At 35.8% G+C, this 15,727-nt stretch overlaps 1 protein-coding gene across 1 annotated transcript in view; it reads left to right on the top strand.

Annotated features, from left to right (window-relative positions):
- The window catches only part of SORBS2 (sorbin and SH3 domain containing 2), a 168,951-nt gene that overhangs the window by 108,373 nt on the left and 44,851 nt on the right, over positions 1-15,727 (top strand). Inside the window, 4 exon segments of the mRNA XM_064511053.1 lie at positions 4,096-4,162; positions 5,258-5,302; positions 6,444-6,630; positions 9,864-9,978. Coding sequence (XP_064367123.1) covers positions 4,096-4,162; positions 5,258-5,302; positions 6,444-6,630; positions 9,864-9,978 — 414 coding nt within the window.

Below are 15,727 nucleotides of genomic sequence, written 5' to 3'. Positions count from 1 at the left end.
TGATCAGAAGTCTTTTTAAAATGAATAAATTTACTTGCAACAGTGCTCTAGCTTCCTACCCCTTCTCTAAGCAAATATGTCCCTTTATTTTATGTAGGATAAAGTTGTCATTTTTGTTTGCTTTTTTAAATAGCAGATTTATTTAATAGGGTGGATGTTAGTTATATAAGAGTATAACAGAAATCCCCCTCAAGTGTGGTTAATGGAATTGGCAAGCAGCCAACCTATATTTAACTTTCAGATCAGATGGTCTGAATCTCTAAGATTTTCTCCTAAATGTCTGCATGTAGTTTGAAGTATGACATTTTTCAGCTGCTCTTGTTCTATGTTATGTTTCAGTTTCAAAATATCTTGCAGCTTTTAACTTTAGTGTTGTAGAAATTAGTCTCATGATCAGGTATGAGTTAAAATATTATGCTTATTTGTGTGTGTGTGTAAGAGAGTGCGTCTGTCTTGGATGCTACTTTGTGCACTTACTCTGCTTCCTTAGGACTTAGCTGGAAGTTAGATTGTTTTCAAGATATTGATCTGAGATTACATTTTGAATATTCACAAGTATATTTGAGCCCACTGTACCCTAGTAAGGTGAGAATAGAGGTGATATAGTTGTCAGCAAAAGCCTCAAATAGGCTGCACCTCAGCATCTCTCAGGACTGCAGTACTATGCAGAAACATGCAGAAGTGCTATAACTGCATTTCCTATAAACAAGAGAAGGTAGGATAGATATATTGCTCACTCTTTCTCCAAGGTCAGTGGGTAATCCAAATAGGAGTCTTCTCCAAGAAAGTTCAGGCTCACTCTGTCTGGAGGGATGAAGAATTTTTTCAAATTAGTTGAGCTTATCACTGCATGCAAAGTTTAAACATTTCTTATTCTTCCATCCTTATGAAAAGGGCAACAGTCTTTCAAAAAAGTAGCAAATGTAGATTCAAATGTGATAGATAACAAACCCACTGTATTCTGAAACAGTGTGCTGCCTACAGGGAAGCTTGTAAAAAAGAATTTGGGAGTATGTGTATTCTGGATTTGGAGTGCTTTTCAGGAGTAGAGAGGTTTTTCAAGCTGTGATGAGCGCCTCCCTGTCTTTGCTCTCAGAACACCATTTGTGACAGCTTTTGAGCCAAGGAAAGCAGAGTGATGATACTCTCTTCCCTTTCTGTTCCTGCAAACTGTCTCTGTCCAAAGCTGCTGAGAGGGGAAGGGTTCCTATAAAGTTCTTCCTTCTCTCAGAATTTACACACTCTGTTAGCATGTTACCTCCATACTGTTTTAGTTCCTGCCAGCTCAGGAAAGTGCAAGTCTGAAGCCTGAAAATTCAGATCATTAAGTGTTGCTGCTGTGCCAAGCCCTGCCCTAAAGGTGGTGAAATTCCAAGGCATTGGAGATAAAGTCTTTGGAAGAGAGTGATTAAAACGTTCTCTCAGAAAAGCATTCAGTCAAATGGCACAACCAGACTTCACTGCCAGAGGCCTAGGAAAAAAAAAAAAAAAAGAAAAAACATTCACGGAAATGGTATGATTGCACTGTTTTAGTTGCATTAAAACTATCCAAAATGATTGCTTTGCAGATAAGCATCAAAATCAGCACACTGAAAAAAACCTTTATTTTGTAAGAAGGAAAATGAACTCCCACCACATTTCTTTTCCGTAGTTAGTGATACAACATTTCAGCTAGAAAAAAAGAACAGAAGGTCCACGGAGAGTCACAAATGTGTCCTTTAATTGTGTAGTCTGATGGATTGTTAGACTATTGCAATGATTATGTACTTCTAAATACAGTTGCAGATACTTCTTATGCTGCCTTAATGCTATTTGGCTGATTGTTGATTCACATATGATATACGTTCCACCACTTAATTGCAATAACATATGCAAAGCAGTATGGCATCTGAAATGACTTGATGTATTCATGAATACTGCTGATTTCTCAAACAGATTTTGGCTTTTGGGGTTAGCGAATGTAAATTGAGAAAGTTTATTTTGAAATTAATTTATACTATACCTCAGCTCATCTGGCCTATAATGTAATGTCAAATCACTGGCTGAGGCTTTGAATGTGGTGGAGGGAGAAAGGATTGACAAGACAAAGTTAAAATGCCCAGAAATGTATTGGGAGAGAGGGTAACGTGACCTTCTTCTCTGGTCGCATGGAAGCCTCTCCATACCTGCTCTGTATGTGGAATTTTTCATGGGTATTTGGAGGACCTGGCTGATGAGGAAGATCTGGCAAAGAGATACCTATGCATCTTTGTCGCTCGGCAAGCAGTAGGGTCCTGGCAGTGATATTTTTGCGCTATTTCCTGTCTGTTCACCTACCACTGATTCAAGCTCAATTGGAAGACTTTTTTTGGCCCACTACAATCAAAGAGGCAGTGTGGTACCATGGGACCAGCACTGATTGGTACTACTGTAGGAAATGAGGGATTTCATGGAGGGGTATGGTCATGTGCATGACTGCCTTCAAAGCTGCTGGGTTTCCTTGTAAGCTTTAGAACTTAAGTGACCTTGGAGCATCAAACGGCATACTTGCTTGAACTCCTGCTAAATTATTCTTACCTGAGTTCTGCTGGTATAGATATTTAATACCTTTGGGGAAATAAAGTTAAAATGGGCCAAATCTACTTCTGAGAGTCATCTCTTTGGCAGAAATCAGGAATGGGGGTGGATGGGGGAGGGGGCCTGGTCTTGATACAAAGCTAGATCTCCTAGATTTCCTGCAAGCAGGCCTCGGTGAAAAGCATAACCTGCCACTTAAGTTTCTTTCTTCCCCAGCAGATCTGAGTTTTTCAGTTGACTGTCAGCTCTTGCTTTAAACAAACTAAAAAAGCCATTTAATTGCAACTTTATGAGAACTCATATTCATTCCTCAGTCTGGAAGCATCTTCTGCCTAGTTCCTTATAGTAAGAGCTCACCAACATTAACAAAACAGATTAATTAGTAGAGTAACTTAAACAAGAGTTTACAGCAAAAGTGTGATTCATTAAAATGATATGGAACCATGTAAACATACTCAGATCTTCAGATTATTTTGCAGAGAAGAATATGTGGATTTTCAATTTTCACAGTAAACAGGAGTGGGTAGAGGGACTGCAGATTTGTTATTATCTAATACAAGATAATACACATCAGATGGGATCCTCTGAACTATCCTTGTGGGTTCTTACTAATGGAACTAATTCCATGGGGTTATAAGATAATTTTGTTCATCTGAATTAAAACTGTGCTAGTCAGAAAAAAAGTAAAATTTTAGGACCTAGAAAGAAGTAGAAAATAATCCTGAAAACATGTTTGCCTTAATGTAATCAATATTACTAACTTTTCTGAAATACTATCATCCTATCTCAAAGAAAATGCCTCAAAAATAGAAAAGGTGAAGGGGTGAGAGAGAAGAATAATTAGAAGCATGAGCAAATGTTGAGGAGAGCTTGGAAACTTTGGGACTGATTAGTTTTCAAAAGTAAAGATAAAAATTTAATGAGTGATATTCATAGGTAAATTGTATTTACCTACTTATCTCTTCTCAAAATAGAAGAATAAAAGAAAACTAAGTTTCCTGGAAAGGCAAATTTAAAATTGATAAAAGTAAATACCATTTGCATACAACCCAAAACTTAACTCCCAAATATAGTGTTGTCTTAACTCTTTTCTTGGTAATACTCCAAAATATGTCTACATTAATGTTTTGAAGATAATTTAAGTCAGGAATTGCCAGATGTTAAAAAAAAGCTCTTCCTACAGGCTTGTAATAGCTGAGGTTCTTGCATTCTCCTGTAAAGTCATTGTCAGGTATAGGACACTAAGATAAACTCTTTTCTAGCACCACTTCCTATGTTCCTAAGCATCGCTATTCTCCAAGATCAGAGTCCAAAACTGAATCAGCGTTGAATGGCTTCCAGAATTTGTTGCAGAGATTCCTAGATGAAAAACAAATACACCATTTGAAATAGAAGGTATGAAAATGGTAATATGGAATAGGGGACAAAGCATGATGGGCCTTAACTCTGTGTCCAAAATAGCATTAAAGGTTTGATCAGATCTGTCCACACAGATAATTTTATTTCTTTGTTAATTGCTGAAAACTGTATTTTATTTAGACAGTTGACAGGCCGAAGGATTGGTACAAGACAATGTTCAAGCAAATCCATATGGTTCATAAGCCTGGTAAGTATGTTTTTTGTCTCGGCTGTGTATTTCTCAATACTAAGAAATGCACTTTTCTGCCTTTCGATTGGCTGCTGTATGAAAATCCAAATGTTCACTAAGTATCAGACAGAGAATCAAATCAAAGGGTTAAGTTGGGTCACAGATCTTATTTCCAAGAGAGATTTTCCTCTGCTAAAAGCTGAATCTTTATAATAGATTTATTTTACTACTAGAAATAAGTAAAAATTAAAGTGATTAAAATAGGTGTGAAAGCAGTATGATTCCGTGTCACCGTGGAACTTGGTGAAGTGATGCACGCCACAGAGTGTTGCCTGCCCCCTCTGCAGTGTGAGGGGTCACAACACTCCAGCTTTCTTTTGCAGAACTTGTGTGTTAGAACAACACAAGCTAATAGGCTGCTTTGAGGGTACACTTTCTGTTTAAATTGTTTTTTCCATCTCACGTCATATTCATTTTTGTTGAAATAGTGCCTTGGTGACATTACTAGCTTTAGAGTTACCTTCTTTTATCATGGTTGACATCTAAGGAAGTTAAGAAACTGCATAAACAGCAATTATGCTTGTTACACCTTTATGGAAGGAGGAAGACTTTATTCTGCTGGGGTATAGCTTGCATTCAGTATGGTCACACACAATGTTAGTGGGAGAATAAGAAATGTAAACATAGGAAAATTTTGGCTTCCAGGGTCTGTTCTGGGCACTAGTCACATGGATAGACATTTGAGATTGTTTTTCGTGGTAGGAACAACTTAATAGTTTCTAATAAAACTGACAAAAGGAAGAAGTGGAGCATGGGAAAAGGAGAAGAACAGACAAACAGCTGTAATTTACAAGGTGGGGTTAACCAGTAACTGTGCAATGTGGATATCATGGCAAGACAATACCATTTTTACCAACAAGCTGGTAAAAATAGCCTCTGGTAAGTATAATGGGAAAAGAGAGTCTCCAGAAAACACCTACATGAGGTGAGGTGAAGAAGTACAGGACTTGATTACCTACCAATCTGCTGTTTGCATTTGCGAAAACAAAGCTGCATTGCTGTGATAAACTGGCAGGTGTTGCACTACTGTAACATGTGTATTTCTTTTTGTAGATGACGACACAGACATGTATAATACTGCATATGCATACAGTACTGGTAGGAATTATTCCCTCCCTCTCTTCAAAATGCTGTATTTGTTCATGTCAGCAAGTAACAGGAGTAGTCAAGTATTCAGGCTTGCTTTTATAATATTTATATAAACACATTCTTTAATCATTTTGTTTGATCTCAGTTGGTGTTTTTTCTTGCCTTTTTTCCCAAACAAAACAAAGTTTAATTTTGGTTTCATTCTTGCTACAGAAATGTATTGCAGCTGTGGGTCTCCTCCTGCAGATGAAATACATTGTAATACTGTAGTTTCTGATTATGTTGCATTTATTTTCACTAATAATTTTGAGTAACTTGGCCTTTTCATGTCAAAATGAAAAGGGAACTACTGTGTGAATGTACAAATGCTAATTACGTATGTGGAAAGACAGATATTTGAGAGGTTTGTCCTTAGAACACCTTTTTGAAATATACAGTAAGATAGCCTAGTCAAGATGCCTCTGTTTTATGATCTTGTTCATTTTTGCTATAGGCACTGACATTGATGTCATTTAGCTGCAGGAAAGACGTATTCATCAAATACTTACGTAACCGATACATCTTTCAGAGGTGGCAGAAGTATTTACTAGAACCAAAAATAAAAGTGTGAATATACTATATGTGCCTTATGCAAAAATTCCATTTGAAATTCTTTCATTTCAATGTTTGCGTTGCATTATTGAGCGCATTTGTGTGTGTCAGTTGTTCAAGATCTTATTCAAGATGTCAGATTGCCTAATTGTCCCAAGCTAAAAGTAATTATCAAAAACAATGAAAAAAGCATATCTGTTTCCTGCCCCTCCTCCTCCTCCTCCTGAACCTAAGAACAGCTGAGAGGCCGGATGAGCCCTAGGTGTTAATAACAGGTTGCCATTAACAGCTCTGATAGACACATACAGCCATTAACCTCCATCCCTGTTTGTTGTTAATTTAACTGTACTGTACTTCACCTGTGTGCTTGCAGATTTATATAGAAATACATAAGTATTACAATGAGCTACATGTTGTGTAACAATGTGCTTTTAATAATGCATTTATACCTTTTTATAACATTGCAGCTTTATTAACTGCGGGTTCTTGTAGTATTGCATGTTTTATTTCTTAAAACTCATTCTCACGCTGTGACTATTTCTGTTTTCATTTTTATTAGGTAGCTACAGTCCATCCTTCTCTGCTCAGGCACACCCAGCTGCAAAAACTCAGACCTACAGACCATTGTCTAAAAGTGCTTCTGACAGCAGCTCTGATGCCTTTAAGGTTTCATCCCCTTTACCACCTCCGCATGTGCCACCTCCAGTTCCACCACATCGTCTGCGGGAAAGGTCTGCATCAGAAAAGTACGTTAGTGTATTTTCAGACAGTGTTCTTGGCATGTACAATAATCCAATTACAGGATATCATGAAGGATAGAACAACAACTATAAAAGTAATGTGACTGCAAGGCCTTTACTCAAGGAACAGTAATGTGATCAGGGCTAATCTTTACTGGTAGTTTGGGCATCATGCCTGGCAATGCCATTTCTTCAACATGCTGAAGAAGGGCTTATTCCTACAAGTGATACCACCATGGGTATCTAAGATTTTCGTTTTTATTGAGCAGACTTGACCTGCTTGTTGTGCTTCAGAACATCCATGCTGTAGCGGCTGTCTGGAGCAGTTGTTATAAAGGTGGACTCTGAGCAGGAAAGGCTATTCATGGTATCCACTAGGATAATAATGATTTAGTAAATTGAAATTCAAGGAAAGCAAAACTGTAAGAGTATAACAATCACCCCTCATTTCCCCAGAGCTGGAAAGAATTTTATATCCCCATTTTTTTAATTCTTCATCTGTGTTTTTGATGGACCAGATTAAAAGGACATTTCAGATTTCTCATCACTTCTCACTTGCTGCATGAAAACAGATACCATCAGTTAAATCCAGTCTGGTAGCAGTTAGTTCCTGTTAGCTCAGGAAATAAGTGCTTATTCTTTGGATAAAAACATGAAAAGTGCTCTGTGTGCAGATTCTAGGATCCTCATCATAGCTGTAGATACTAGCTCAAGCACACAGGTTTTTCTTTAGTGTTTACATTCATGAATACTATATGTTAATATAATATTACATCATTATACATTCTTGTGTATCTATGGATATATACATTTTAATACTAAAAGCATTCATTCATGTTCCATTTGTGGATGCAAGGCAACTGTCTTGGATAGCCTCAAGCAACAAAATAAAATCTGGCAATTTGTCAGCTTGGACACTAAGCATTTTTACATGTAGAAATTGAATATTAAATAGTTTCAAATTAAAAAAAAAACTCAGCAATTTGAATAAATTGTAAAAGAAATGAGCACCTGAAGTGTTGAAAATTCAGTTTATGATTTTGGCTTTTTGAAAAAATAGTGGCAACCCAAAAGATCATTCAGCTGGTATACCATATGTCAGAGGAAAAAGAAATAGAATGTCATATCATCTGCAGTAGCACATGCAATGCTTATATCTGCTGAACTAAACCACTTAGAGTCATACATTTAAATCAGGGTGGTTTTGTTTGCCCTTTCAGAAGTTTATGGAGAAATCCTCTCTTTACTTCTCTTACCTATATTCTGTGACTGGCTTGGGGTTTGTGTACCAAAGTAGATACTTTACTTAATAACTTTTGAATTTGGCTATTGCAGTTGCTGAGGGCAGGTTGTCAAGAGCAACTGCTAGGTGTTAGCGTTGGGCTGCCTCCCAAAGGCCAAGAGGTTTGAATTTTGTTAGCAGGCCTATGGAAGTGTAGGTTTTGTTAGCAAGACACCTAAATGTAGATCTGCTTAGCTTTGCCTGACCTCTGAAGTTGTGAGAGTCATTCGGTCCTAGGCCGAACACCTCAGTCACAGAAACTGAGACCCCTTACAGTTCTCTTGGTCAAGTTTGAGAATAACTGCTTCAGCAGTTAATCTGGATATTCTGCTTCTCCTGTTTATCTCCTGAATGTTAAGATAGGCAGTGGAAATCCAGGTTCTCCAGGCTAAAGGATGCCACACTCTTCAGTTGTGCTTTGCCTGCTGCCGATAACTAGAGCTAGTCAGTCTTTTCCTGTCACTAAAAAATTTTCTTTTTAATTGCCTACAAAATATGACTATTTAAAATCTCACATAAGAGGTTTAAGATCCACGTATATCACAATTTTAGACCTGGGAGGCAAGATATGCTTTGCATTAACAGTCATGCTCAAAAATAGAGTCCACAGGGGATTTAGCATGGATCAGAATTTCAGTAGCATCTTTCTTTCTTCAAAGAAAACTGCAATATAATGCAGCTTAACAAGAACATTTCCGTTTTCCCGTTCATTCTCAGAAAATATTCTCTCTGAAACTGTCACTTTTCCTAGGTGAAAATATACCGTAAAGACCCGTATGGAACTACTTCACTTAAAAATGTATGGCATTTTATAAGTAGAGATGTCCATGTCCCAGAGCTTGCACCCATAAACACACAATAAAAAAAAGGCTACACTATAGATTTGGGAGGGGGGTGGTTGGTTTGATGCATGTGATATGTGTCAGGTCACATCAAACTAAGTGAAAGGCTGACATAATTTAGACCACGCTCTTTTCTTATTGTAAACACAGGCAGTGATTACCAGAATTTCCTTCACTTTCCTTCACTCCTTCTATGAGTACCAAGCAGATCATCTGCAACAGAACTAAATAAAAAGGTGTATGGCTTACAGTTATTCCAAATGCAGTTTGGGTAATGACTACCAAAACTGTCCAAAGATAATAGCTCTTCTTGTGAGAGTAACTAGTTAACTATCTCCCAAAAATGTGCAGGTAGCCATTTACATAGCATGGTGAAGGGACAAAAAATAGCAGAATAATAGGGATTATTTTTTATTCCTGTCATAACACTGGTAAATTGAAAGCAAATTTATAATTATAGAGATGATGAATAAAGTTCTTGTCCCCATGTCATGCTTTAGGACATGCCATTGTCCTAAAGAACTTCAAATTCTTGCTAGCCTTGTTTATTTATTCAAATTTCCACACAGTATACTGCCTACAGAATATTCAGGAGGAATTCTACTACAGATCAGTAAAAAGAGCATCTATTAAACTTCATATTGTCTTTTAAAATAATTCCTCTTTTTTTGTCTCAGAAAATTTTGTAACTTTTCAGTATGGACTACTTATATTGTGCAATGACAAACATCTACATTGTCCATACTGCTTAGTATAGTAAATCATGAGATTCACATAAGAGGAAGTATAATAAATTTGAGATTTGAGGAGGTATGTCATGGTATTGTGAGAGGATATGTCAGAAAAAAATTTAAACTAGTCCACTAAGAAGAGTGTAAGGGATCACATTGGATATCCCCAGTAATTTTCCAGCTCTACTGAATATACCTGCTGTAAGCAGGTTAAGATGATATGGTGGTTAAAATGTTGGGCTGCTAGGACAGACATTTCACAGGGAAATCTGGGAAGAGAAAGGATGATGAAGTGCATCTGTTGATACACGTATATCTCTTGCATGCAGCTGTAAAGCAGATGGGGAAGACAGTCCAACTGAATTGCTCTTATTTGTTATTTAGAAATGACTGGGATCCCCCTGACAGAAAGGTAGATACCCGCAAATTCCGTTCTGAACCAAGAAGTATTTTTGAATATGAGCCAGGAAAGTCATCAATCCTTGAACATGAAAGACCGGTAAGAGACATAAGTGAAATGGTGATATACAGGAAGAGGTTTGGTGAGAGATCTTTAATTTATTTATTTATTTATTTACTATTTATTATAACTACTTAGATGATTATTGAAGGTCCTTTTTCAAATGTGATTTCACAGAAATTTTTCTTTGCTCTTTCTGGATGTTTATGTTGAAAATGTGGGTTTGGTGTATTTGCTAAACTTAATTCTTCTAGCAATATCAAGAAATTGGAAAATCACTGTGCAAACTTTTTGGATGATGAATAGAACTACAAATTAATGGAAGTTACTTGTTCTAGTTGGCGTGCATCTCCAGCACTCCTTTTTATCACATTTTCAGTAGTATTAACAGCACTTACAATATCTGGTTAATTAATGCATTAAAATAAACTGTTCATGTTTTCAGGACATGCCTAATCATATTCTTAAGCAGATTTTGGTCGAATACTGGAACAGGTTGCCCAGAAAGGCTGTGGAACCTCCATCATTACAGGTGTTCAAAACTCGACTGGACACAGCCCTCAGCAGCTTGCTCTGATCAGACCTGCTTTGAGCAGGGAGTTGGACTAGATGACCTCTGGAGGTCCCTTCCAACCTGAACCATTCTATGATTACTGAGTGTACATTAACATGTAATTAAAACTCTTTATTCCTGCTTTCTGAATAATGATTGCAATTGTGGAATTTTTCAGAAAGGTATCTGATAATACTAAGCTTAATGCATGCAAAAATAACCACTAACATGGCTGAATGTGTTTTTCAACAAATGAAAACAAGTTTTCTGGTTTATCTTTATGCTATCTCGATTCTTTATTACTTTAGTAAAAACGGTTTATCTCAATGACAGTATTTTCTTTTTTTGAGCTTTTTCTTGAGGTGGAATGGTCGTTGGAGTCCAGTTTGAAAGGAAGGGGCTTATGTAATTGATACTCGATTATTATTTGCTTATGTATTACTGTATTACATATGTGCTTATAGAATTTATTAATTTAAAATAAATTAATCAAGAACATATTATATGTCAACAGTATGTGAAACAACTGTACTAAGGACCTTTCCATCATGTTTTTGTGGTCTTTGCAGGAATGTATCTTTGGTTAGCTAAAAAATAGTGAGCTGTGTGTCTGTGAAATAAGGTTCTTGCAGAACTGATGCCTTTTTTCAAGAAGGAGGTTAGCATTTCTACATGGACTACTAATTAATCAACCTAATAAGTTACCAGGTTCTCCCAAGTTCATGTGATTTAGTACTTGCTGTCAAGTTGAACTCAACTTACTATATTCAAAAAGTGATGGCATTTGTTCTGAGCATTTGTTTGATTGCCATGGCTGCATTATACATTCAGGTCAGCCTTTCCAGTGCCACAAAATAACAGCAGATTTGAGTTAAAAATTATAAACACTACAGTGATATTTCAAGAATGCCGTCACGTTTCTAACAAATTACATTTTTTACTTGCATAGCATGAAAAAAGAATAATTCTTACTGGAACAGCATTGCTGATGAATGTGATCATAAATACAACTTTGCAATTTTAATGAACTAATGAAATGAGAAAAAAGTGAGTCTTGCTGATTGTTCCTGCAGACTTTCTTTTTTTCTAAGTTGCTTATTAATTTTATTTTTGATGCTGTCATTTGAGAGGATGGATGTGAGCTCTGTTTGGTCCTTGAACATTTGTACACAGAAGAGCCTTAGTCACATCGTACTTAAGAAGCTGCTTCAACCAAAGGCAAAATCAGACCTTTATTGTCCGGAGCTTAGACTAGTACCTGTTGGGAATAGAAGCAAATGCTTCTTTGTAGAACAAACTTCTACAGCTGAGGAAGTAACGTTCATGGACAGAATGGAGAGGTTTTTTTGGTGTATGATTCAGTTTTCTAAAAGATTTGAAACAGGAATTAATGTAAAATGCAAAAGTTGTGCTGACACGAGCATAACTTTATTTTATGTTTTTCCTTCAGTTAATACAGCTAAGCTATCACAATTATATTAATTTGGAATTTCTGCTGTTGATAAAAAATGTTTAGCTGCTTAAATTTAGACACTTCCTTTGGGCCACATTACAAAAAGACTTGGTTTCACTAAAGCATTTCCTTTCTTGTGTTCATAGAACCTGATATGGAAAGTATAACTCCCAAATGGTTACAGGCTGATCAGTAGCATAGGTCAAAAGATCTTTCCGTGAATCTAGGAAAAGTTGACATCTGAAAGTGTTGCATTAGCTCCAAATTCAGATGAAAACTTCAAATTTTGAATTGTTTTAGGAGTCTGATTTCACTTTGACAAAGTCAAAACACTTCATTTTAATATAAGGAAAAAAAAACCCTGTTTGGATGATATTGAAACATTAAATGAAATATGAACTGTAAAAATATATGTAGTATAGCTTGATTAATACTGTAAAATATGGAATTTATAACATCTGAATTAAAAATTCTTACTATATCAGTTTTTACCAAACCAAGAAAATTAAAACGATTTTCTCCAACACTCGTAATTTTTTTTGTTAAAAATTTTGCTGAAAATCAATCATTTCTGTGTTTCTGGCATTGCATTTTTGATGGCAAATTGATCTGCAAAAAAAAAAAAAACAACCCTCTACATTGTATGATACTAAAGAGGGCAGAGGGGAAAGTTGACCTTTCAACTTCATTATTGATTTAGATATTAACCTGGAACCAGTTTGGTTTTGTGTAGATTAGAAACATGGGAGTATTATAATAAAATGAAATTCAATGTAAAACTAATATTTAGAGGGAAACAATTCAGCAGATACTCATTCAATAGAAGGAAAGAATCTGAGAAGTAATAAACCTTAAAAAAAAAAAACCCCAAACTTAGGAATAAAATCAAATGGATGATACATCCATCATGGATAGATGATTGTTTTTGTTATGGACATAAAAAGATGACTTCAATTTCTGCTGCAGCATCAGGCAGGATATTATTTTTTTCTTCTGTAATTTGAACTTCTAAGAGTGGAAAACATCTACAAAAAATGGGGGCTTGGGGTTGATTGGTACTTTGAAATTAAGACTAAAAGTAAATGAATGCAAGTTACAAAATTAAATTTTAGACTAAATTGCATAAAAAAGTATTCTTACAAAAAAGTGACCTTAACCTGTTGAATAGTCTTCCAAGCAATAATGTGGCAGCTCCATTTTTCTCATTTCAGTAAGCCTATAAAAGATCACTATTTCTTCTAACTAATAACAGCACTGGTAAGGTGCTACGGAAAATGTTCTGATGTATGTTGCAATCTCCAATGTCTGCGATTCAGTAAAATGCTCCTCTTTTCCTCTAATATCATCCGAACTACAGATTTGTTTCCTAAAATGGGTGTTTATTTTCCAGTAAGTAAGTTAATTGCAGTGTCATAGTCTAATCTTATTCATATGGATTTGAAATTAAATTTTTATTCTTTATTAGTTTCATCCTTGTATGTATCATAGTTTTTTTTTTCTGATAGAGCTAGAAGTAATATCTTGTACTCTTAAAATTTCTACGTTTCTCTATTTTGCAGTAACAAAAGGAAAAATCATGGTGTTGCTATAAATAAAGAGTTTATAAAATTGGGACAAACAGTACATGCAATAATTTTCATTACATGTTTTATCAAAGCATGAAAGTACACTTGTACTGATCAGATAAAACTCTGTCAGGTTAAATTCCAGTTCCAGGGTGTTTTGTGTTCTGTGTGCAAAATTTCTACTGAGTTTATATGCAAGATTATTTCATGATCAGAATAAATGCAAAAATATTACTGTTTTATCATTTAGCAGAAATACACCCAGATTGGGCAAGGATATGCATCTGTGTTTTTTACTTTAGTGGTGAATTTGGTTTTCTTTTAGAATGCAGAAGTTTGATCAGCTTTGGCATTGCAAGCTGGTAATTAGAAAGTATCTGATTTCAAGTAACACTTTCTATCCACTAAAAAGAACTGTTTTAAGCGTGCTTTAAAATGTAATCAGAAACATTTAGGTAAACCATATGTTTAGGTATATTATGATATGACATTACAAAAGATATGGAGAAACTAAGTCAATCTGCTTGTGACTTGGAACCATAACAGATACTTAAAAATAGTTTAAAAGAAAAAAAAAAAAAAACTTTCTGGAGCTAATAAAATGCCAAAACCAGATTTATGAGAAATATCTTGGTCCATTTTTCCAAAGAAACTTTGGTATGGTGTCTGAATTTGCAAGTGCAAAATATAAGTTTGACTATGCAAATCATATGATAACCATTCAAATAACAAGTTGAAATGCACACATTTGATTAATACCTTTGAATGCATCTCTGTGTATATGGAATCATGCGCAGGAAAAATTCCATGCAAAACTATAGAAGTAATTTTTTAAAACCACATCAGTATTCTGCTATACTCGAATATGCTGATACAGTGGTGTGTTGACCATTCGGTGCAAATAACAAAAGACAAGACTGATAATTATCTCTCTGTCTTTAAATAGTAAGTTTTCAACACATTTAAGTAATTAGAATGCTACTGAACAAAAAAAGGCTAGAGTATAGCAACATAACCTGGATTAACTGACAAGTCATAAAAGGGATTTTACCTTCCCTTTGCTTACCCTCTGTTCAAATAGTTTGGGAGATAACAGATTGGCTGAACAATTAAACAGTTTTTTAAGTCAGATCATTTTTTAAGTCCAAATAATTTGCTCTTTTTAAAACTCTTAGAGAGTAGAAAAAGGTCCATCAGCAAAACCGAATCTGAAAGCCAAGCGAAAGGAATTGCCTTTGCTGGTCTTGGCGGCGCTCGGGTCCTTTTTGTGTGCTGCCCTCTGCTGCTCAGGACTTGCATGCATCGTGTTAACTTCGTTAGGCTTTTCTCTGCTCTCATTTTATCTGCACACCTGCATGAAGGGAACTCAAAAACTGAGAAACTGCATAAAATCCACTATTTTGAGCTTCTTCACAACCAGAAAAAAAATAACACTTGCATGTGTGAGTTCTTCTATGTGGCCAGAACCCATTAGCTGGGCTCCCAAAGTGCCTCCTGTCAACTATCAACATAGTGAAAATTATATATAATATAATGCTATAATATAAGGATGAAAACATGCTGTAAATATTTCAACATACTGTAACTTAGTTTGTAGAAATGATGAAAAAGCAGTTGTTTAGTACTAACGTCTCAGATTATGCAGACCTAAATTGTAGAATATTTTTTGAAGGTTACCAGAAAAACTCTGAATAAACCAAGCATTCCCTGTAATGGGAATGAGTTAGATATAATACAGACCTGTATACTGCATTTATGATTCTGTCATGTTTGTTCTCATGCCTTCATATCCCTGCTCAGTAATTGTGCAGGAGAGTTTTACATGCTTTTCTGAAATCAATGACAGTCTGTAATAAGGTCATAAATCTTTACTTGGTCAGTTCATGAAACTAAATTCAGTGGTGTTTTCTATTAAAGAGCCGGGTGTGAATAGTTCCATTGAAGCAGTAGTCAGTGATCGTGTTGAATCATGACTGTGGATGGTGGAAATGTAAGAGCAAAACTCTAGAGCAGCTTCACTCCCGACTCTGCTGCAGAGCATGAGCAAGTAGTTCATCGCTGGCGTTTACTTCCCACTCCATTAACAGGAATAATACTGCCCTTACTTGAGGAAGATGTATAGACATTGTGAAGATAAAGCTGTAAAAGAACAGCTGGTGTCCAGATATTGCTTGAACAGCTCATTGATATGCGAGCGCCCGGGTAGTTCGAAAGGGC

The sequence above is a fragment of the Dromaius novaehollandiae genome, chromosome 4 (assembly GCF_036370855.1).
Source record: "Dromaius novaehollandiae isolate bDroNov1 chromosome 4, bDroNov1.hap1, whole genome shotgun sequence".
Classification (NCBI taxonomy): Eukaryota; Metazoa; Chordata; class Aves; order Casuariiformes; family Dromaiidae; genus Dromaius; species Dromaius novaehollandiae.
This window is presented reverse-complemented; position numbering and strand designations above follow the sequence as displayed.